Raw genomic sequence first — 25634 nt, forward strand, 5'->3', positions numbered from 1 at the left:
CAAATGGTTTTTCGTCTTTCAACGTCTCTGTCTTTCAATTCATGTGGAACCCAATGTGACATCTTTTGAATCATTCCCATGGCTTTCAAGCGTTTGGAGACTGTTGTTTGATCAACGCCTAATGCTGCTGCAAGTTGTTCCTGCGTTTGACACGAATCCTGCTCGAGCAATGCTGTCAATTCTTCGTCTTGAAATTTTTTTGGCTGTCCAGCTCGCTCTTGGTCTGCCAAGCCGAAATCACCACTTCTAAACCGTGCAAACCACTTCTGACACGTTCGCTCAGCTAGAGCATGGTCACAATACACTTCCACCAAAATACGATGACTTTCAGTCGCACTTTTCTGCATGTTAAAGTAATGCAGCAGGACACCCCGCAAAAACACTTTATCAGGCACAAATTGCGCCATGTTCACTTAACTACAAACTGGTGTTGTTGACGCTTTAATCCACTGCCCTATACTACGAACGATACGCGATGACAGGGTTTTGCAACACATGTGTGGATACACGGAACTGTGGGACGCTCCGTTCGTTGCGCCATCTCTTGTCCACCCGCACGAATTAATTCCTAGACCAAATATATATATATATATATATATATATATATATATATATATATATATATATATATATAAATATATATAAACTTGCAACTTAAGGATAAATAAGGCCAAGTTGAGAGAGTTAAAGGTAGATTTATTATGCTCGACTCTTTTAGCGAGTATTAATCCACTCAACCCAACACAAATTACAACATTTGTCTATCTATCTACAATTTTTCGTACAAAAATATTCTTTGTACTGTGAAATTATTCATTATTTATTTCAAAGGAACTTTTGTAAAGCATTAATAACAATAACATTGTACGGTTGGCCAGCAACCACAACTCCAGCACTAAAATTACAAATATAATTATACATTAATAAATTACTGTAATAAACAACGACAGCAACAAAATGAATGAATAAGCAACAAAACTTTCTTCTCTTAACGTAATCACTTAACATAAAATATATTTACCATTTGTTGGTTTCACATTTCAATTCTTAATTTACAAACAAATGAATCAAAGTACATATATACATATGAGAAATAAACAGAAAACATATATTAGCACAAATTATCTGTAAGTGTAGATTCAATAAAATTGGAAGACTGATACAGCTTTTAAATACGTCATTAGAATCAGAATTATAGTTTTTCTCACTGGGCAGACAAACCAGATTCTGAGGGCATAACCATTAAATACGTAATTTTATTTCTATCAAACTTACGGTTATAAGCGGAGTTAGGAATTGTCTGCTGGGGAAGTGGGGGAGGAGCATACCTTTTGGTCGGTCTCGGACCTGTTGAATACTTCCTAGACAGGTCTTGGTAGGTGGCATTTTTATTTTTTGTCAAAAAGTTGGGGGGCAATGCTCCCATAGCTCCGCCCATGCTTACAGAGAAACATTATAAAGTTACTAAGCTTCTCGCTTTTCCGTTTTAAGTTAGCTAACAAAGCCCGAGTGGTAGTACTATAATATGTAAGTAACTTCATCCTAATTTCTAAAATTTATGCTATATTTGCAATGTTCCTACCTCTTATAGTTTACGTACAGGGTGGCTCAAAAGTAGGTATACGGTCCCGTACTGATATGTTCACTGTATTTCATATCATTTCTTATTGTTATCAAACAGGTAGACTTAGCTCCTTTATTATTTGTTCTTAATGTCTTTTTACTTATATCTTAAGCCCGAAACAGCAGAAGCAAATAAACCCATAAGCTAGAATATTATACTTGATCAATGCAGAGATGTATACCTACTTTTGGGGCACCCATGAAATTTTATTCCAATTTATAAGTAAATCTTTTTAAGTTTAAAAGCGAAAACTTATCAATCGAAACATGAACATCTCTCATGCATAGTCTATAGATCAAGTTCGTTTGTCCCAACGCAGTCGTATTGTAAAATAGTTTATTTTATTTGCTTCTTTAAAGATTTATTATGTGCTTTAGTCAAATACATCAGAGGCTTTAAACGAATCTGATCAGTATTTTCTCTTGCAATAACTGCTAGACCCATTCAGGCTTCTTAATGTGTACACTCACTACCAAAACCTTGAAATTTCTCTTTTTTTAAATAATTCCCAAACAAATAGACCAATTTGAAAAGAGTTTATGGTTACTTACAGAAAATTACGTTTTCTCTAAACGAAAGAAAATTACTCAAATTGGTACATCTGTTCCGAATTTATTGACAAAATATGTATGGACTAGGTATGTGCTTTAGCTGAAATACTACAATTTACCTATAAAATTTGTCGTTATGGAATATCCTCCACAGATACAATTATAAAAAATGTTTCGAATATATGGGAAAATACATTAGAAGAACATAAGAGTAAAAATACTAGTGACCTTGAAAAATAGAACTTTATGTTAGATTGACAACACTGTTAATCTAATGGTATTGCAGAAAGCGCTGAAGAATTTCCTTCTATCGATATTTCTAACGTGCAAAATTTCAGTGTTTTTCTTATCTATTACTTTAAAAGTTACAAGGTGTATCCAGATAAATGATCCATCCATCATATCAATACGGAAAATCCCATACGAAATATTTCCGATGCTCTGAATTAAAATATTCTACACCACTTCCTCCGAAATCACTACTAGGGTTAGGATTTTTAAGTGCGTACCTTTTTCTGTTGGAGAAAAAAAAGGGCTCTCCGAAGGTACCTAATGTGTCAAATGCTTCTAGATGGAAATACTTTTCCAGCACATTTTGCCCTTTTTAGGGCCTTTATCTCCTTATCCTCTTAATCTGTCCCTAATTTCCTTTCCCTCCCCCTTTCTCTTTCCAATGCTACTTCATAAAATTTTGTTCCAATTATTGTGACCTAAACTTGTATTTAATTTCAGCTAATTTATTTTGTTACCTAGCTTATAACACAATAGAAGCAGCAACCTCTTATATACAAGAATCGCTATTTTCACTTTCAATTTGTTTATATTATGTACAATTGCTCCTGGCTTAAAGCGAGTTTTTATTTGTATTAAACTGTAATGTAATCTATATTCATCTACTGATATTGTTCGTAAATTTACACCTTCGCAATTTAGGAAAGCATCTCGCCATAGCACAATCCAGTTATTTCGCCCTTGTGCAGTAATTTAAGGAGGAATTCATTAAAGCTGATTGAATTGTAATACGATGCACTGTCTACGACTCAAAAATCACTTCTGAAGGGAGAAAAATCCCCCGAGACGGATCCAACACACATTTCAGCTCAATACATCGAAAGAACAAGTCCAAGAAAGAAAGAAACAGAAATCTAAATTTCTTTGAAGTGGTGGTGTAAATGGAGTTTATCGTGCATTTCAGCATAGAGACTATATGAGACATGGACCTACAGTTTAAAGTGCAATCCGAACGCTCGGAATGAGTTCAAGTCGAAATGAAAATGAAATGAAATCTTTTATGTCCCACAGTTATGCCGGTTAGGCTAAAAGAGACGGTGATGATGCGAAATGAATGAAATGGCGCAATGAAGAAAGTGGAAGGAAACGGGAGAACCCCAAGAAAACCCATGCACACGGTGTTTGTTCACCACAAAGTTCATCTGACACGAGCTGGGATCGAACCAAGACCCCATGCACCAGAGATGAACGCTCCACCACTACGCCACCACGGCACCCTGTGTTCAAGTTGAATTTGCTAGATTTAGAGCTGTCATTTTTACTTAATATGAAGTTTGTCCCACAATATTTATGTGGGTATAAGAAGCAGCTTTAGCATCTACGAAGACATTTTACCTCTAAATAGAATGGGTTACATTTAACACCTTAGAGCTGCTTTCTCTTGTCAAATGCACCAGCTATATAGAGTTTTCCTTTCTGAGATGACAAATAATATAGGTACGTAGCCCACTCATTATATAGATAATACATAATGAGATCATTGAAACAAAATTTTAATTTAACGTCCCACAGTTATGCTCTTTAGGCTATAGGGGACGGGTGATTAATGATAATGAGTGATTGTAGAATTATTTTTTTGTGCTCTCTCGCTGGGGATCGAACCCAGGACTACGTGCACCACAAGTGCACGCGCTAGATTCTAGACTACTGGGGAAGACTATAATGAAATGTATTATCTAATGGAAATGTACATAATTGTTTCTAAGTTGTTTAATGTAAAAATAGAAAAAAAAAAGAAAAGCACCATTTTTGCTATTTTTTCGCCTTTTTTAAAGAACTGTTTCCCTTCCTTTTTTCCTACGAAAATTTCCCGTAAATGCCCTAACTCTGGTCATTACTGTTTGCTTCATGCAGTCTTAAATACAGTGTTTTCTTATATATTGTGAAAGCTGTAAGTGAAAAACGAATCTGGTTTATACTATTTTTATAGATATATTTATAGGAACATCTTCTAAATGCTGGCCGTGATTCCATTCGTGTAGGAAGTTTCGAATATTCTGTATAACACATGCTATATTAATATTATTAATTCTTCATGGCAATAATGCTGGTTATTAATATTATACTTTTCTCGGCAACAATGGATATGTAATACAAGTGTTAAAATTACGTTTTTCCACAACTTTCAAGGAAATTATTAATAATTGGTGCTACTCTTTCAGGATTATTTAAGTGCACGTGGTGAGTACCTTCGACTTCATGAAACTCGAATCTAGAAGCGGACTTTTTAATCACATGCAAAGTCTCGTAATAATATTCTGGTTTTTCAAATCTCATTCCAGGTTGTGCCCGAATATTGAGCACTGCACAAGTTATCCGTGATGCTAATATCATATACATATCATGCGATAACAATGGAAACGCAGATACCTTCAGCCTTGGATCACGAGAAAAGTAATATTTGTCTTCAGTATCTGAACACTTCAACATTCCTCTTCGTAACAATATTTTGCAAGCTTCTCTACTAGGAGACTCAAAACTTCCTTTATACATGAGCTCGACAATTTCATCGTATGTATAAGCAGGCGCTTCTCCTTTCTGCAGTTTCTCAGATACACGAAGAAATTTGTCTTGCACAGTTCCAATGTTTTTCACAAATTTCGAGCATATCGACGGTGGTTTTACACAATCTATTTGAATTAATAATTCTACATACTGTGGAAAAAGCGACGAGTAGATAAACCCATAATTACTACCCATTGAATGTCCAAGTAAGCACACTTTTTCCCACTTGAAGATATCTTGAATCCTACGAATTACGTCAGCACCATGTCCCGTATAACCATGCCCAGGAGGAAAATGTGACGACATGCCATGCCCTGGGCAATCGATGGCCAGCAACCCTATGGAGGGCGAAAGGAGAGGCGCCAGCGTATCAAACGTAGCACAATTATCTTGCCAGCCGTGGATACCTAGCAGAGGCTGGACATCTGTTGGTCCCCACCACTTGGCTGAAATAAAATTATAAATATATATTGTAAAACTGCTTCATGCTTCATACAGGACAAATTAGAAATAGTTTCTTTGAAAACATTCCTGAGATCACTAACACAATCTACACAGGAAGGTCTATGTTATTGATAAATGTCATTTTCAAGAGCAGAGAAAACAAGGCTATTTTATTTGTATTAACGATAGCAACGAAGTAAACGACAATTTCAAATATCTTATATTTTGATAGTGATAACGAAAGGTCTGGATATTGTTTGATTAGGGAAACTTTGTTACCAAATTATTGTTTCTAAATTTATGTTTTGACAAATGATGTTAAGCGTCGAATTTCCGATGACTACTACCAGCACTGTCAAAGATTAGGTAAGAAAGACATTTAATGGGGTTAAGATGTACGGGAATTAACCACTTACTCAAATAATAATCTAGTTTGCTCTTTACAAATTTAAATTTCATTATGCAGTTTCTTGTCTCCTCGATCTGTATTTTAATTAGAGTTCCTTATTTTGATAAAATAAGCTTCACAGACAATTTTCGTTAGTTCCATATCTATCTATATTCACATTAGTTTCATATTTTGTACTCACCTGTTACTGAAACAGTTTAATAAAATGAGACATTCAGATTTCTTGTATATAATTAAATAACATAGTTTATTGTATAGTTAAGAACACTGCATGTGTTGTTTATGAAGAGCTTAAGTATTTAATACTGTAGCTTTGTGGTTATCAGCAAGTGTCCTACTCCTCCTGAACTCAGAACAACATAAAAGAAGCAAGTCTGTAACAAGTAGTGAAAAGACCATTGTTTTAAATATTTTCTATAACGAACATATTCACTTCTTCCGTAACTTCCAAATTTACGTGTGTGTTACTCACAAGTGTTAACTCGGTTAACGTCGAGAAAGTTTAGAAATAAGAATGGTATTACTTCGCGACGATTGTCACTTACAAAACTTCCATCGTCTTCTGATAAAGAAGTGTTTAGTTTGTTTTGAAAATGTTCAGTGAACTAAACTTTCATTTAGATTAACATTTGAATTTTCAAAAGAACAAGTTTTCAAAGAATTTTGATAATAAAATTCAGGGTGGATTGATTTAAATTAGTCTGATTTAAATTACGATTTTAATCAAGATTTAAATCACTTGATTTTTTAAATAAAAATCGTTGATTTAAATCAAATTCCGAAATGAATTAATTTAAAGTGAAAGTAAGTAAAATCCCGTTTCTCTTCTGTTATTTCGATTATGGAAGATAATCAACGTAATACAATGAGACTCAAATGTATGTAAGCACAGTATGAAAACGAGTATCATGTAGGGAACGATCAGGGAAAATCCCGTTTGAACGGGTTACCGGTGAACCCTGCTTTCTTCTCTTTGTAACACAGGGTTTTAAAATTTCTATTCCAACGGGGAAATCACCATGGACATTTAACATGAAAACTCTTTTGTGTCCACGTCTATTTGTTTGTTTCCAGATAATACGGGCGTATTTAGACGGGTCCGATCCCCTCTCCGAAACAAACAAAACAAAAAAAAAAAAAAAGATTTTAAAATTTTGGGCGAAATTTATGTACTAAATACAAAGAAGTTCCTCGGGATCGTAATACGACAAATTTTGGATGCGTTAAAATATCGAATAATACTTTTGATAAAGTGGATACTTGACCCCATTGCAGAACATGCCGCGATCTGCGATATGATCGCAGAAAATCTGCCGCGCCTGTGCAGGAAAAATTGTCAGAGGAAATAAAATAGCCAACAGAAAAGTATAAAAACGTGCTTGCTATGTATAGATGTCTTAAATGCACGGACAACTCGCATTTGAACTGTTTTTCACGTCACATAAAGCATATTTTTAACAATCATAAGTGTCTCTTCTTCTGGAACTGATCATCTTGATTTTTTAATTTTGGAATTCCTGCAGAAAATTCCTACAGGGAATTCGTGTTATTATTCAGTTCAAAATCTCTTATCGTCGCGAATTGTGTCGAGGAATTTGAAGCTTTAAAATATATAAAACGATAATTATGCATGTTCTGCTGTATGGTTGTGAAACATGGTCGCTTACGCTGAGGGAAGAACGCAGACTGAAAGTAATTGAGAATAAAATCCTGAAACGAATATTCGGAACCAAAAGGAACGGAAATGAGAAATGGCGAAAACTTCATGATGAGGAACTGCATAATTTATACCATTCACCAAACATTGTTAGGGTCATCAAATCTTGGAGGCTCAGGTGGGCAGGACATGTAGCGAGAATGGAAGAAAGTAAGAACGCTTTCAAAGTTTTAACTGCAAGTCCAATCGGAAAACGACCATTAGGAAGGCCTAGGCGCAGATGTGAGGACAATATTAAGTTGCATCTCGCAGAAATAGGAATACAAAGTAAAAACTGGATCCAGTTGACTAAGGATAGAAGTTAGTGAAGAGCTTTTGTGAATATGGCATTGAACCTCCGGGTTCCATAGATCATAGAGTGAGTTAGTTAATTTTAGGCGAAAGTTATGTACTTTATATGTATTTTGTGCCGCTAGCTAGTTCCAATTGTTTAAAAATATGCCCCTGCCAAATATCAGTAACTTTCGTGAAAAGAAAAGTGTCATGTTGATATACATTGCTGTACTTTTTCCTTAATGCTTAAGAAACATTGTTTGGGATTGAAATAGGTTAACGATTGGGAATTAATTCAAAATTAAAACCCAATACTTTCACGTAAATGACATAATTAACATTTAATACTAATACCTAATGCGTTTTCTTCAGTTTGCGACTTGTATTATACGAAGAAAAATATTTGATTTAAATAAAAAAATCGATTTAAATAAAAAAAATCAACAAAAATGATTTTTTTGAAAAAAAATCATGATTTTTTTCCACCCTGATAAAATTCGATTTGCTTTAACAAAAGGACAATCAAATGTAGAATGTTACATACTTCGTTTAACAGAAACGCTTTTCAGAAAAGCTTCCTCGTCGCTAATTGATCAGTATCTCGCATTTGACATGGGAAATCAGAGTTCCACCTCCTGATCAAAATACATGAGGCTTTGGTATCACATTGAACTGTAAGTCCATCTCTCACATATCCTCGATGTTGAGACACAGACTTTAACTTTAAACAAACAAAACACTCTTTTACGGCTAAATGTAAAAAGCTACGAGTACCTCGTAATTTGATGACAAATCAGCCATTGTCTTCGATGAGATGAACACTTGGATGAGGAAGGAAGATCTAAGTAAAATTTAGGATATGTTAAGGCGTGGAATACAATCGATGCTGTGTGGTTAATCGAGCAGGTGACACATAATGTCTTGTTCGCTGTTTTAATATGGTAGATAAGACGTGACAATACCTCAGCCTCCCATTTGGTAACAGCATTTAAACGGATCTCGGAGCGCCGGCTTCAAATCCCATAAACGCTGTCCCTTAGTACAGGAAACTAGTAAATTGAACTTATTTACTCTTTTAACTTGAAAATCAACTCCAACATTTTGCTGAAAATAATTTTACTTACAGCTGTCATTGTTGTTTTCAAGTGTTGTTCAATTTGAATGCAATGTTGCCAGATTCTATAGCATGTAGAAGAAATACTTTATTTTCACCCCATGCTTTCTAAGATTATCTTTACCGGTATTACGGACAGTATTATTATTTCTATGTGCTGACTCGTAAGTATTTCTTTCTATTAACAATGTTTTGATGCAAAATTTGATTTTGGAATATTTTCTGTTCATTTTCATAAGTTTCGAAAGCTCCGAAGCTGAAGTATCAATATTTCATGAATATCTTATTTGTTATTTGATCTTAGTTTTTTGATCTTTCAATCATCCCAACATACGTGTCATTACACTCACAAGACACCTTTGTCAACATACATATGATTACAAAATAATGGAAACACACATAGTTTGTAACATGTAAGATATATGAAGTGGCAACACCGAAGATGTGTGTGTGTGTGTGTGTGCATCATCTGGCTGTAGTTATTAGTGTATTAGGTGATCATCTGAAGTACATCAGATGGGCTAGAATGGAGGCGTATTGAAGTGGGCAAAGGCCAAATTGTCGGCACGGGATTAGTTTGTGTAGGTGTATCAAGGTGGTCAGTATATCGCGTGAACAGTATCCAAGGTGATAATGGCCTACAGAACTCATGGCAAAAGACATTGGTGAAGACTAATTGTGAACGAAAGGGAAGCCTCAATGACAGGGATCCCTGAACTTTGAGAATTGTTATCAAGAACCGCAGAGTGAAGGCGGAATTTAATCAGCATCTGGAACAGCCTATTATGATAATCACAGTCAGAAACGATTTACATAACCTGAACATACGCCGTCGGGTTGTAAGTCTCGAACAACTGATACTACTAACAACGCTTTAGCGCAAAGAAAATAGTCCCAAAAACATGCAAATGTACAACCGATGATTAAAAAAGCGTAATATAATCCAATTAGTCTTCTTTTAGGTTATTTCCAGCAAGCTATATTTAAGTATGGCAAACACCCACAGAAGCATATATTATTGCCAGTGATTATGTGAATATTTTAGGTGACCACGTGCTCCTATGGCCCAAATGTTCTTTCTGTCTGCTTACTCAATTTTCCAATATAACAATGGGTCAATTTACCCTTCTAACGTTGTTAAGGCATAGCTTTCTGAACAACAGGAAGGGCTACTAATAACACACCGGCCCACATAATCTCCCGACTTCAATTTTATTGAACACTAGTTCTGGAGATCAAAATCCAGACTAGATATCTTCTTGCATCTATCCTGGAATTGACGCAGACTGCATGAGGAATGCTACCATGTTCCTCTGAAAATCATTGATGGCTTATATGCCTCAATTCCACGACGAATAAGAGCGGGTCTGTAACGGTAGTCCCAAGCTGCATTAAGCAGTTGCACTTTCTTCAGGCATTTCCATTATTTTGGTAACTATTTGTATGTTTTTTGGTAAGATAATTACAATCTATCAATAATTCTTTGCGATTGATTGGTGGTTTCAAGGTCAGTTTCGAATTGTACTTCTGAAAGATCTCTTTTTAATCTGTAGATGTTTCGAAATTGCGGCTATCTATATATAGTATTTTTCATCATACCTCTTCCAATTTCTTTTAATGGAAGGTTGCCTAATTCAGAAGATTCTTCGAAATTTTACACACAATATCTTTCCTCAGCCTTCAATTAACGGCTGTTTTTTGACATTAATCAGGAAATAAATTGAATGCTAACTATTATCGAATGCTTATTTGTTTCTTTTATTCCCTCTCTCTTTTTATCGAATACAATACTGCTTATCAGAAGCTCGCAGATTGCAAAGAGTTTAAGCACGGATATTATACCAGCTTTTCATTTTCTCAATGATCTATTATCCGGAAAGATGTAAAGTTATAATCTAGTCATTGACCTTCCCGGTTGAACAAATGTAATCTATCTCTCGTGTGAAATCTTCGAAACTAGTTAATGCGGGGCTCTAGTGACATTAACCCTACAACTTGGAGAAATTTCAAAACATTTTTTTTTAATAAAGCAAAAATATCCTAAATTCAAATTAAGCCACAATCAACATCCACAAGAGAATAAAATACTTGTCATATCATATGCCAAGTCATGTCATATCATTAGGATCATATCATATGCCTAACAAAAACCCTTTCCCTAATAATGGTAAAGATAAGCTGAGAGGGCATGGGATGAAATAAATTAATTTCGAATAAATATAAACATGTAATAGCAAAATTATATATTACATATATACACAAACTACAGACAGGTTTGGTGAATTTTTGGCAAATACAAGGATCTGACAATATTAAATGTTTCAATTAAGATATCGCTTTATTTTTAAATTAGACAGTAAGTATGTACACAAAATGTTCAAGTTCTTAAATATATCTATAACTTAGAAGTTACCTAAGTACTATCTTTTGTCAGTATTAAGTTCGTCCAAGGCGAATCTGATTTACCACAAACTTGATGGGACTACTGCATGAAGACATTTGAAAAGGTAATTATACTATAACAACTTAAGGAACCAACTTGTCGCACGATTACGAATTCACTTGGGCTAATCTTCGTATACGTCTGTTATTTAGTAAATATGAAATATTCAATGGGAAAGTTTCTCAAGTAAATTTATTACATCACATGACATCCATTGTAATTGTATACAAGTATTTAAACAAAAGAGCTTCTTCTGATGCATATATATATATATATATACTGTAAGCACCTTGATATTATCACTCTTAAGTTTGCATTCTTCTTCTTCTTCTTATTATTATTATTATTATTATTTCAATTTTATAGAATTACACTGAAAATTGTATTTGCAAAGAATTCTACATAGGTATAACAAGAAGGAATATAGCCACTACGCTCAAAGAACATTGCAGAGACGTTAAAGAAGATGACCAGACAGTTTCACGCCTGTTACGATATCTTCATTCGTCCAAACACAAAATCATTTGTGTTACAGTACTACACAAAACGAATTTCTCCATTATTAAGAACATTTATGAATCATGTTTTATAAGGACAAAAATCTCACTCTGAATCTTGATAAAGGCAATTTGGACCAATAAATAAATAAATAAATAAATAAAATAATCAGGTGCCATCTGGAACATCAAATATGAAGTTTACGAGTGAAATGATACAATTTTATTTGAACACATAATTTACAATTTTAGTGCAACAGCATGCTAAAATTAACTTGCAACAACTTGGTAAATATTTAACTTATAGATTAAAAACGTTAATTTGTTACAGGAAAAAGAAATGGACGTTCATTTACACCAAATGATTTAATGTAAGTTTCATTTATTTTATAGAATCATAGGCAGAAGTAGAGAGAAATAATTGTCTAGGACCTCCAATTAGTGCCTTTTGTAAACCGTATATCCAGATTTCGTACCAGACCAAAGAATCAAAAAGAGGTTCCACCTAACGATCGAAGTTACTTACTAGGTTAGAAGAAAATTACTTAAGGAATATATCTTATGTGCAAGGCACAAGGAGTGAAAGATTTCATAATACTTCTTTTGTTACTACTCGCATGGAAGTAAACACTACAAGAAAGAGAATAAAGTCTGCCTATTTTGTGCAAATAAAGGACATGAGAAAGCTACTTGTAGTAACAAGATCAAGTTAAGAGTACGTATCCCTTGTGCAAGAAGCACAAAATTAGAACAGGAATGTACCAATTTATAAAATGTTGTATGAGCGCACCATCACAAGAATAGAGTTTTAAAGAAACCTAATTTTAGGACAAATCATGACAAGCTTACACAACATTAATGGTTAATCTTTTAAAAGAAGAAAAATTAAGAATTCAGATTAATGCAATGGGATACATGGCTGTAATGGACGAAGTGAAAGGACTAGTTGAGAAAAAGTGAATAAATATTACAGTAATTCAGCTGCCATGCACCAGTAATAAAAAGTTAACGAACATGAGAAATTATGAAACTATAACTGCAAAGTGCACAGAAAGAAACCTAAATAACCGTAATGTAGGTGAGAAACTAAAAGCTGCCATCGTTAAAAGAAATAAAAGGATAAAAACATTACACATAACAAATTTGGCAAAAATAAAACAATCTGCATAGAATTAAGGACAGGTATGGGAAATGTTAATTACTCAATTGTTATCGTCATTTCTGCATGGATATTCAACCATTTTTTAGATAATATTGAGAACTTCCGTCAAACATATAAAGAAAATATTTACTTTGTACAGACTCTAACACTAAATCCACATTAAGGAACAGTAAAGCAAGAGCTGACAGAGAAAAGAGTGGAGGACTTAACGAACAACGACTTAATAATAATCAACAAAGAAGGCAATCCACCTATTTTTAGAAATGGATAAGACGCTGAGTCAAACATACGTCAAACATGCAATATAAGACAATTTAAAACAAAACAGACTTAACAAACACAGAAATCTACAACAAAATTATCAGAAGAAATGAGCTGAACCAGAAAACGATACCGTAAAAAAGTAGAAACCTAGACCCTGGTATGAGCCCTATACAATAATTAGCAACAAAGTTAAAGTACCTATTACTCTAACATCATTAAAACACAAAGCATTATACTCAAAAAAACACAAAGCAATATACTCAAAACTGGAATGAGATTATCAAATATCTAGTGGAAACGTTACCAGAAAAAAAAAATGCCAAAGACACTTATAGAAGATAGTTTAGAAAAAGATAACCTAAAGTCATAAATCATACAAAATTACTTAAAAGTACAAAAAGAACCGGAAGAAATTAAGAGGAATATTATCATTTGATTTTTAATATTTTTTTTTTCAGTTTAGCGTTCCTTTCAACAGCGAGGCTATATGAGACGTGGACCTACAGCTTAACTTGAAATCCGAACCACATGAGCCTGTCGGGAATCGAACTTTGGTCTCCCATACCAATGACGAGTACGCTAACCGCTTAACCACGAAGAAGCTCAGGGAAAAATTTTCAAAACGAGTGTGGATAAATGGGTCCCATATCTAACTAAACTTTTTAACTTAAAAATATAAATAAAAATACTACCACCAAAAGGCGGAAACAGTCGAGATCAGACAACAAAAAGAACGATCACTCAAAAAGTTACAGGCTGATATGCCTTTTAAATGTAATCAGCAAATTATTCAAACGAACATTATTGGTAGAAAGAATACACAAGAAAAGAAATTTAATAAATGACAAATTACAATTTAGCTTTCGAAAGGAAAATTTACAGAAACAGCTATAAAAAGACTAATAGATGTAATTGAAATAGGAAAACAAAGGAAATATGAAGTTGTCACTTATGTAGATATTAGTGGTGCATTTGACAACTTATTGTGGACTACATTCTTTGAAGAATTAAAGAAACTGAAAGTAAGCAAGATCTTATACGAAACAATGCTGGACTACTCCAATGATAAACAAATAACGTTACACGCACCAGAAACGAGCAAAACAACTACAAGTACAAAGGGTTGCCCACAAGGATCACATGTAGATCCACAATGTGTGATATTATAATCCAAACTTGTTTAAATCAATTTAACAATTTACCAGAAATGATTGGAATGGGTACGTTATGCTTATGACTTGGCAATAATACTACCAGCACCTTACAGAAGAAAGATAGAGGAAAAAGGAAATGTTATTATAACAGAATTGGATAAATAATGTACAGAGAATAAACTCACACTATCAGCATATACAACAGAGTTAACAGTGTTTGGGCTGATATTACAGAGGGAACCAATAATAAGAAAATAGAAATCGTAAAGGAATTTAAATATCTTGGGGTTTGACTGGATAAATGTTTAAATTTAGGAAAGCATATCACTGAGGTAATGGAGAAAACACCAGCTGAAACCATTCAATTACTGACTAATGAAGAACCAATTTACTTTACAGATACTGCGCGAGTGTATCAAAACCTGGAAAAAGAATAAAGATAATGCAAATAACAGGAAAATATCCCAATTTTGACGACGAAGTAGATTAAGTAATAAAACTTAAATGGGAGAAAGAATAGAAAGACCTAGAGACTTGATTCCAGACCTAAAAAACAAGAGAGAGAATGGCATTACTAAATAATGAATTAATCGAATACCTCTCCGGTCATGGTCCATTTAAACAACGCTTAGAGAATTAACGGTAACGAATAATGACGATTGTATGTACGGAGAGTAACAAACCCCGAGCATGTATTTTGGAAACAAACATGCAAAATGAAGATAAATAAGAAGAAAATCAAAGTGATAAAGTACACAATAGCAGGACAGGAAGAGGTAAACGTACAGCTAGATAGAGAGAAAATCGAAGACTTTAATATGTTCCCCTATCTAGGAAGTCTAATACCCTCGGACGGAAGAAGTGATAAAGACGTAAGTTCCAGAATAGCGCAGGCTAAACAAGCTTTCAATAGGAAAAGAGGACTACTAACATCAAAAACTGTGTCGTTGGACGTTCGTAAACGATTTATTAAGATACTGATATGGAGCGTGGTGCTTTACGGATCAGAGACGTGGACATTGAGAAAAGCTGAAATATCCAAGCTGAAAGCATTTGAAATGTGGAGAATGCTGCGCATATCACGGACCGAAAGGAAAAGAAATGAAGACGTACTAAAGAAAGCCAATGAAGGACGATAGATCATGAAGATAATAATAAAAAGAAGAAACAGCATGCTTGGCCATCTTATTCGGCACTTCGATTGGATCACCGTGCTGATAGAGGGAAAAGCAAAAGGAAAACCAGGAAGAGCAAGACCAAAAATAGAATATCTAGATGTAGTTACGAAGAAGAGGCCTTATCAAAGTATAAAAGAGCTCTCCCAAGCGAGAGAAAAGTTTTAAAATTTCTATGTTCCCCACCAAACAATGATTGAGGTAAACAAGAAGAAGAAGATGTATGTCTTACAAATAAAATAAAGGAACCAAGACATGAACTATTATCATACGATATAAAGACAATAATAGGAAATGGAACAAATTTAGGAATACTGCAAACGTTAGCAAGGCATATTCTTAGAAATCTGTAGGATGAAAGAAAGAAGGAAAGAAGAAACATAGAAGAGAAGAAAAGAACAATATGTTGGCTCTATAAAGCTTATAAAATCTTCACTTTTTAGTATTAGCATTTTGGTGTAATGTGTTCAGGGATGGAAAATGAACCGGTTCTTGTGAAAACGCTCTGGACAGGTTCCTATCTTTAGCATGGGTTCTTGGTGCCTGAACCGGTTATTTTTCCATCCCTGGTTGTGTTGTTTTCACGTACGTAAGTTTTGAAAAGAGAAGAAGTCGATAATATTTTTTCAACAAACAAAAGGAATTCAATAGAACACTATAGCTCTGAGTTTTTTAAAGAGCAATCGTATTAATGAAATCTGGCTACCATCTCAAGACCATTTTTCATTTTATTTTATTATTTATTTTGTTAAAAATTTGTTCTCCAAAATGTAAATAGCTATTACTTAAACAACATTGAAAGTTTTGCGACTTCATAAATTGTATATCGGAAACTTTGTTTTCTAGTATTTTTTAAGTGCATGTTTTAGCTAAGGAATACGGATCAAACTTAACGTGTAGCGACGTCTTTGAAAGCTAAGTATACGTTTTCTGCGCTAACTAACGATTTGATATGTGGTAAAATTCGCATACTGTTCTTGATGAATATTTGAAACTGAATATATTTTTAGAAATTAGGATAGTTAACTATTTAGTCCATTTATAAGTGGTTGAGTTTCTGCCTGTTGGTTTTAGGGCGTTTTTTTTTTTTTTTTTTTTTTTTAATATATTTTTAGAAGCCACTGAATAAATGGTAGTAACGAAGCGGTACAGAGAAGGAAATTTACAGTGAAAAATTAACTTTGAATAGATTGAATCATAATTTACAACTTTAAACATTCTTAATACGAACTTTTCGAATACTTGGGAGTCTCATTTTTATTTTTAGAAGTCAATACATTAGTAGCATACTGATGTGGGAATACATAGGTACAAACTGATAGCGGTCAAGGTCTCAGAGGGGATCAAAATTATTTAAACAGAAGAAATTCTGAGGTACAGAGGTAGGCCTGCTTTTCTTAATAACAAGAAAGGTTTCAGAGTGGTTCTGTGAAAATTCAAAATAAACAAAATAAATCAATAAGTATATATAAAATGATATATAAAGAGCCCAATATTTTTGTTACCCGAGGTATCTGTATATACTTTTATTATAAGAAGAAGCGTTTTGTGGCTTTCGTTTTGGTACTTCTATATCATTACGACGGATGTCATGTGAAGTGATGAATTTAATAGAGAAGCTTTCTGTAAAAGCTACTGACGAAGATGAGAGTTCCCACTGAAAATTTCGGCAACTGCTAAATAACAGACGTATACCAAGATTAGTTCATATCAATATTTGTAATACTAAAGTGAGTCCTTTCTGCAACCTATCAAGTTAGATGTAAAGCGATTTATAATCATCTCACCATAATTTTAAGTTTAATCTACAACTGCATATTTCGTTTGTATCGTTGGTTGAAAAATATTTATTTTCTTACTTTCTACTTTAATTTGCAATGATTTTTTTTCTTTCTTCAGAAGAAACGTTTCTGACGTAAGTTAATTCATACTTTTCGAAGTTAAACACTGATCTTTTGATATACATACAACACAACTGGCAATGGCGCAAAAAAACTTTAAAAAAGATTTTAAGAAATAAACTAAATGAATGTTTCAGTTATACCAAAGATTTTTCATTTCAAGAGATGTTGGAGAAGGTGATAATGCTGGTAGTGTGTGTCTGTGTGTCTAGTGTGAATGGTTTTAGAAACTTTTAAACGATTTTATATTCTTTACAAATAATCAAAACTGTAACAATTATATTAAGTAACCTGTAACATACTAATAGTTTTGTGTTATTTATACATATACTACACGTCACAATATGTATACCCAAACTTTTCTGAACATACAACATGATGTGTTCGATTACTTCCTGAACGAACTGTACTAAGCTTTAAAAAATATAGGTTATATTAATCCTCTCTATATAATATGTCCTCCTAAAATAAAAAGAAATTATCTATTAATAAATACTTCTTTTTGTAACTTTAAGTGCAACGAATGCTCGTTACTTTTTATCTCCCACACAGGTTAAAAACTCTCCATTAAAAAACCTGAACGAATTGTCTCTCTATAGATGACTACTAATTTCCGTTTAGTACTGCTATCTGTAGTTATCTGCTTTATCTTTTCTTGTCTTCTGAAAGTAAGCGTCGTACGTAGTACGGTCTATTCTGTTATTTATAGAACACTGTTCTTCAATATTAAATAGAAAACAACATCTAAATTACGTCGGAAACATGGAAGTAGGTACAGCTAATTAGTGTTCAGTTTTACAAGTAAAACAGACATACTGCTAGCACTATCAGTAAAGCAACACTAGGAAAATGAATGGGCAGCAACGGCAACTTGATCGAAAGATGCTTTATCAGGGTGTCTACTAAAATTCCAAAATGAAATTTCGTGACTTTTTCGTGACCTTTTCTTTGCCAAATCATAAAATTTCCTAACATTTTCAAGAGTGAATTTGGGTGCAAATTAGGCCAAATTTTCATCCATGCAACAGAAACGTACTTTGCTTGCAATTTGGTAGAGTCTAAAGCCGACCATAGACATTTTTGGTGGTAAATTTTGACGCTTTATAGAACAAAACTTTCCAATCTGTACTTACATTTGTACAGTTACAAAAAAATCGTGACCCAAAAGCTAAATTTCCTGACTTTTTCGTAACTTTCATGGCCGTGTTCTGATTTCGTGACTTTTTCGTGACATTCGTGATTTTCGTGACCGATAGACACCCTGTTTATGGTACTAGGAAAAATTGCTACATTCACACGATGAGGCACAGAAAGGAAGAGATGTTAGATTGCCTTTTGGCATATCGCAAAACATGCAGGTTCGACGTCTTGCAAAAGTTTATTTACTGTAGGGCCACTAACGTTAAGCAAACACTTTCACTATGTAACTGCAGCTCTTTGTTACTGTTACCAGGAAACAAGACTGGCGTACGTGAAACACCAAAAATTACAAGTCTGCTCTCCAATGATCTACACATCCTGCAAACATCGAACCGATCGGAAAACAACTTCCTAGCACGTAATTAGAACGTGTAACAATTTATATAATACAAGAAATTTAGAATCCATACTCATAATATTTCATACGACTCTAATATTGTTAGTAATTATACTAGCAACTTTTAGAAATGAGACACTGCTGGTTGATTATTGTCTCATTTCAGTGCTTTTAACAAAACTGAGTATTTTGGTCTTGGTTTGGGTGTGTGGATTAATAACTGCTGATATTTTCTCATTTGGGCAAGATATTGCGTTGTAATCTGTAATGTATGGCTTCCTCTCCATGAAAATCTCATATTTCATCATAAATCGCATGCTGAAATACAAAAGTTAGCATTAAATTGTCGAGATAAACGAATAATAAATTTTTGATACAACAAGTGAGTTTTATAGAGGAACATACCAACTGCTTGTTATTTTGATCTCTGTAATAAAGCTGCATGAATACTTGAGTTATATTACATTACACGTTGCATCAAGAGAAAGCTAAGTGATGTAATTTGATTTGACTTGGTATGGGGTACGTAACGGAGGAAGATGGTAAGAAACGAATTAAGAAATGACTTATGTAGTACTAGTGTTGGATTTTCACGCTTAATATTTAACATATTACCTCAGAACTTCAGGTAATTTATATTATTCCATATTAACAATAGTTCTTTTACATAAGTGAGATTAGAACAATGCAGATCAATTCAGATGACTGTTTTGAACACAAATAAACAAGTTCGATGCGCCCCTGCTACCTGCAGCGGTACTGTACAAATAATCTCTCCAAGTTTGCAAGGCTACTTACAGGTAGTCTTTGACCGTAAGGTCGCAGACATGATCTGTACAGAGGCCCGCAGCAGGCTAAGCAGAGTGGAGTTAGGGATCCTATGCTCCGTGGCAAGCAGAGGGATGGTTAAGTGACCAACAGAGCCCCGTAGCAGGCTAAGCCAGGAGATAGGATAGGCGTAGTCCCGTAGCAGACTAGAGGCTTTGGGTTAGGTTACTCCTAATGTTCCGTGGCAAACAGTAGGAGGAACACCAGAAAACTGGTACAGATTTGCCGTCGTCCATCCAATTTATAGAGGTCCTCGGGTGGTGGTGACGCTGCTGCTCCGTGGTCATCGTCTGCTCCGTAGGAGGAGTCAGAAGTCCGTCGTCTGCAGGTGATAGTGGTTACATCTGGTGTGTAGAATCCTCTTGCTAAACCATGTGGTGGTGTTTATAAACACTGGCGTGTAGAATTGTTGATACACAACACCACGTGAGACATTACAATATGAATTCATGTCCTAGTGATCCCACACCCAAGGGTTATTGAGGAAACATATACCCACGGACAGTACTCGCCAAGTGGACACCAGTAAAAGTAATGAATGCAAGTGTCAAGCTGCATATGTCTGACGGCTTGGCAAAAAAAACCTCATTGACGAGGATAACTCGGAGGGTCCATATCGTCGTTAATATAAACAATACGTAAATCTCGAAAAATCTACTTTAACATTCCATTATTATGCTCCGAAGCTAAGGGAGGCAGTGGAGATAATAATGAATTAAAGAAACGGTGGAATGAGGAAAGTGGAACGGAGTTTGCCCACAATAAAGCCCCCTTAGAACGAGCTGGGATAGAACCACGGATCTCACATACAATTGGTGAGTGTTCTATCACTGAACCACCGCGTCTTCCCGAACTATTCATTATTGCAGGAAAGTTTGGAAAAATGAAATGAAAGCTTTGAGTTTAACGTTCCACCATTATTCCCTTTAGGCGAAGGTAAAAATGATTAAAGCAAGCAAATGATGATGGAAGAACTGGTGGAAGGAGAAAGTGGGAGGAAACGGGAGTACTCCGAGAAAACCCACGGACACGATGCTGTCCATCACAAACATACTTGGCGGGGATCAAACCAGAGACCCCATGAACCAGAAGTAAGCTCTTTACCACGGAGCTACCGTGCCCCTCAGGAAAGCTTGGAGAGAGAAATATAAAAGAATAATCCACGTCCGGTAGTATCTCCTACAATGGAAATAACGATGCCAAACAGTTGTTTACAAAACTGGTTACCTAATCGAATACAAATGTTAGTGACAATACGATTTGAAATGAGTAATATGTCCAACTTGTTCACATGTGTCTGGAACAACCGTATGAGTTGGAAATACTGATCACTGCTTAATCTCTTCTTTTTATTATCATAATTTATAAGAATGACAAAAGCTACTGCTATACTCGTTATAATGGCTAAATTCAAGCAATCATCCTTCATTTTCAGGTTGCAGCATTCAACGAATATAAATATTAGGTGCTTGAATTAATTCTCGCTGTTGATGAACATAGGGCAGTAGTTGTGTTACTGCAGCACAGCGGACTATGACAGGATACATATTTGGAAGTGCTATCCTTGGGCTATCAGAGCATTATTTGGCCTTCGAGTGAAGTGAAAAGAACATTTGAAGGGTACGGGGAAAAAACAAGGAATGTCCATGTATGTGCTTTTTCGGGTGCTTTGTCCCATCTGTTGGTGACTCTTGGCACTCTTTGACTGTCTATGCCATGCATGCGTAGATGTAGAAATGTTCATGTAAAAAGTGGCAAAAGATATCATAACCCTATTGTTTGTACGCGGTTTTCAATATTAAAACGCTGTTTTCTCGAAAATGCAGTTTTGTGACATTCCTTGTTTTTTCCCCTTACCCTTCATTTGTTTTCAGTGTCTTGAACATGGCGAGCTTTGTGCATAAAAAACAACATTTGTGGGAAGCGCTACTCTCCTGCTTCCATCTTAAAAAATCTTCTGCAGAAACTTATCGGTTGCTAGTGGAGGCGTATGGAGAGCATGCTCTATCGAAAACAACGTGTAGAGAGTGGTTTCGACGATTCAAAAACAATGATTTTGACTTGACCAATAAAGTGCGTCGTGGTCAGCCGAAAAAGTTTGAAGATGGATACTTAGAGCCACTACTGGAAGAAGATTCATCTCAGACGTTTAAACAGTTGTCTCAAACTCTAAATGCTGATGAATCAAGTGTTAGTAGGCATTTAAAATCCATCGGAATGATCCAAACAGTGGGAAACTGGGTGCCACATGAATTGATGGAAAGACATATTGCGAAACGTTTAACCTTTTGTGAAGTGCTGCTTCAAAGACATAAACGGAAGTCGTTTTCGCATCGCATTGTAACCTACGACGAACAATGGATTCGTTACGACAATCCCAAGCGCAGAAAATCATGGGTGAGCCCCGTAGAACCATCAACATCAACGCCAAAACCGGACACTCATGGAATGAAAATCATGCTGTGCATTTGGTAGGATCAAGTCTTTGTGGTTAATTATGAGCTGCTTCCACTGGGTCAAACGATGAATGCTGATCGTTACCGAATACAATTACTGCATCTGAATCAAGCATTTCAAGAAAAACGACCGGAGTATGACTAGAGACACGACAAAGTGATTCTGCTCCATTACAATGCCAGAACACATGTTGCAAATGTAGTGAAAGAAACCTTAGAGGGATTGCGATGGGATGTTTTACCCCACCCGCTATATTCGCCCCTTCCGACTACCATTTGTTTCGATCCACGCAGCATAACCTTTCTGACCAACACTTTAAAACTGTCAAAGATATCCAAAATTGGCTCGATGGATGGATTGCCTCACAGAAGCCCGTAATTTCCTATGGCAGAATACATTTATTACCCGAAAAGTGGGAAAAGGTTGTAGCTGCGAGGGACAGTACTTCCAGTAGAAGATATTGTTCTGTTGTTGTGAAATGACAATTTATCATTGGTATATAAAACAGCGGGAATTAATTCAAGCACCCAATAAATAAATAAATAAATAAAATTAAGATGAGACATATAACAATCGATAGCTTTCCCTGAGTTGAGCAAAATGATAAGAATGTGTGGAAATCCTCATGCATAGTTTTCGAGAAAATCAAGAAAATAAATCTCTTTGTAAACCTAAAAGTTAATGCTGTACGATAATCACGCTACCTATTAACATGAATACTCATTTTCATGTCACTAGCAAGACGACAGTATATAGTATGGTTAATAATATCTTGCTCAAAATTACTCGTATGATTAAGTCTTAAACTTTAATTTTTGTTCAGCTACAACATTGCCTGAACATAAGACATACAGGGTGTAATAAGCCTCTCACCTCTCTGTTATTATTAAACCTCTCATAACAGGATGGATCCTGTTTCAGTCATGGGAAGCTTGTACTTAGGATTAATATATCAGACTTCGATTTTTAAGTGCAAGTTCGGCACGAGTAGTGAGTTAATCGAACAGTTGAATTTGCTTTGTTTAAAAAAATTCAAACCAAACTATCTAAAAATTTCTAATAATGAAAATAACTCTTATTATTTTGCAAGCAATAATAATTTCAACCTGTCTTCTAAGAAAAGAACTTTGTTACATCTTCTTCTCACAATCCATAAGAAAAAAAAAAAAAAAAATACACCTACTCAGTATTTAAAGAGATGACAAGGTCTCTAGTACATAAAGCTTATAAACATGAATGCAAAATTCTAACAAAATTTAATACATTAAAATAACATTCAGTAATCAAATTTAAACAAATAAATATGCCAATAATTAAACGTTGAATACAACTATTTAGACAAAATAAAACGAACAGATTGAATATAACTATTTAGACAAAATAAAACTGGAACAGAATAAACAGTCTGTTACAAGAGTGCTACAAATGTCACAATATTTTGGGAACAGATTCCTCACATCAAAATAATAATAATAATAATAATAATAATAATAATAATAATAATAATAATAATAATAATAATAATAAAAGGTCCATATGGACCTATGCTCAAAAATGGATAATTTCGGAGTTATAGGGTGCCAAAAACGCGAAACAAGTGAATTTTAAAAGTTCATAGCTCCACTACTATGGAACCTATCGTAGTCGGGTCAAGACATCACCGAGGAACTGGTATGTGAAATAACCAAATATCCATGTTTAAGAATGCTCCAGTACTTGCACACCAATTTTTAGAGAGGTAGGTGGAGAGCTATCAACTACCATCAAACAGCTTTTCTAAAACTAATTGTGCAAGTACCGGAGGTTCTGAAAGATGGATATTTGGATAGTTCACATACTAGCTCCTCAGTGATGTCTTGGCCCGAATAAAATCGTTTCTATAGTAGTGGAGTTCATTTTTTCACGTTTTGGGCACCCTATAACAACGAAACTATGCACTTCCACCAGAAGTCCATATTAACTCTTTTTTTCTTATTTTAATGTAAGAAATCTATTTCCGAAATATTGGGACAAATTTTTGTAATACTCTTGAAACATTTATAGGCAGATCACATCGAATTCAACAAAATGACATGCTTGAGAGTAAACTCTCATGTCTAGTTTTAGAGAAAATAGAAGGAAAATCTTTGTTTTTTGTGAGTATACATTTTGTTGCAAATATGATGCAGTTGATAGCTTCTCTGTCGCTGGAGTTCATTTATTTATTTACGTATATTATATGAAAAATATATGCTGTTAAGTAGCACATTCCATCTATTGCTTTTTGATTTCTCGCAACAGTAACACATATACTTCTAACAATGATCCAGATAATCCTAATAGTAACGTAGAAACTACTTGTCAATAAATCATAATAAAACTCACCTGCAATATGTCCCCATGGTACTTCTATCTTTACTTCCCGGACTTCCTTATTATCTTGAATTTGTGGCTTGCTTACTGTCAGATGTCGTACTGCTTTTGTGAAGGTCCCTCCACGTAGGAAGTTCTTACAAAGGCATATCGTTTGTAGTGGTGTGGTTCCTATCATTCTGTTCACTGCAATTAAAAACGGTAACGGATAAAAAAATTAAATAAATAAACAACTAAGTAATTTAAGCAAGAAAACAACTTCTGGGCTACAAAGAATACTATTTTCAAACTGAGTGTCGTAACATCTTGAAGTTATGAAATATATACTACAAGTTCTTATGAAGTTCTTTATTTACAAGCGTTTGCTAATACTGAGAATAAACGAAGATATTTCTCAAATTACATGGTCGCTTACTCTAAGGGAAGAACTAGAATGAAAGTATTTGAGAACAAGATCCTGAGACGAATATTCGGATCCAAGAGGAACGGGAATGGGGAATGTCGGAAACTTCATAACGAGGAACTACATAATTTATACCGTTTACGAAACATTGTTAGGGTCGACAAATCTAGGAGACTCAGGTGGGCAGATCAATGTGGTCAGGATGGAAGGAAGTAGGAACACTTTCTGGAAGTCCAATACGAAAACGAACATTAGGAAGAGCTAGGCGCAGATGGGAGGACAATATTAAGATGGATCTCGCAGAAATAGGAATACAAAGTAGAAACTGGGTCCAGTTGGCTAAGGATAGAAGTCAATGGAGAGCTTTTGTGAACGCGGCATTGAATCTCCGGGTTCCATACGCCATAGAGTTACTTAGTTACATGCAAACTAATGATATGGAAGAAGAAAGTCCTTCAGTTTTTACCCAAACGTGTGAGTTTCGTTTCATTTGAAAAAGTCAAATTTACAGATTTCAAAGCCAGATTTAGAAA

The 25634-nt window shown here is 34.7% G+C and overlaps 1 protein-coding gene across 2 annotated transcripts in view; it reads right to left on the minus strand.

Moving 5' to 3' along the window:
* Positions 1-1348: 1348 nt before the first annotated feature.
* Positions 1349-25634, minus strand: part of LOC145671273 (putative serine hydrolase) — a 35511-nt gene continuing 11225 nt past the window's right edge. For both annotated transcript variants that reach the window (XM_081740213.1, XM_081740212.1), the window contains exons 2-3: positions 24711-24884; positions 1349-5417 (exon numbers count right to left, since the gene is read on the minus strand). In XM_081740213.1, coding sequence (XP_081596339.1) covers positions 4573-5417; positions 24711-24876 — 1011 coding nt within the window. In that variant the 5' untranslated portion in view covers positions 24877-24884 and the 3' untranslated portion in view covers positions 1349-4572. The remainder of the gene's footprint in view (positions 5418-24710; positions 24885-25634) is intronic.

Source organism: Thermobia domestica, chromosome 15, assembly GCF_964235325.1.
Source record: "Thermobia domestica chromosome 15, izTheDome1.hap1.1, whole genome shotgun sequence".
NCBI lineage: Eukaryota > Metazoa > Arthropoda > Insecta > Zygentoma > Lepismatidae > Thermobia > Thermobia domestica.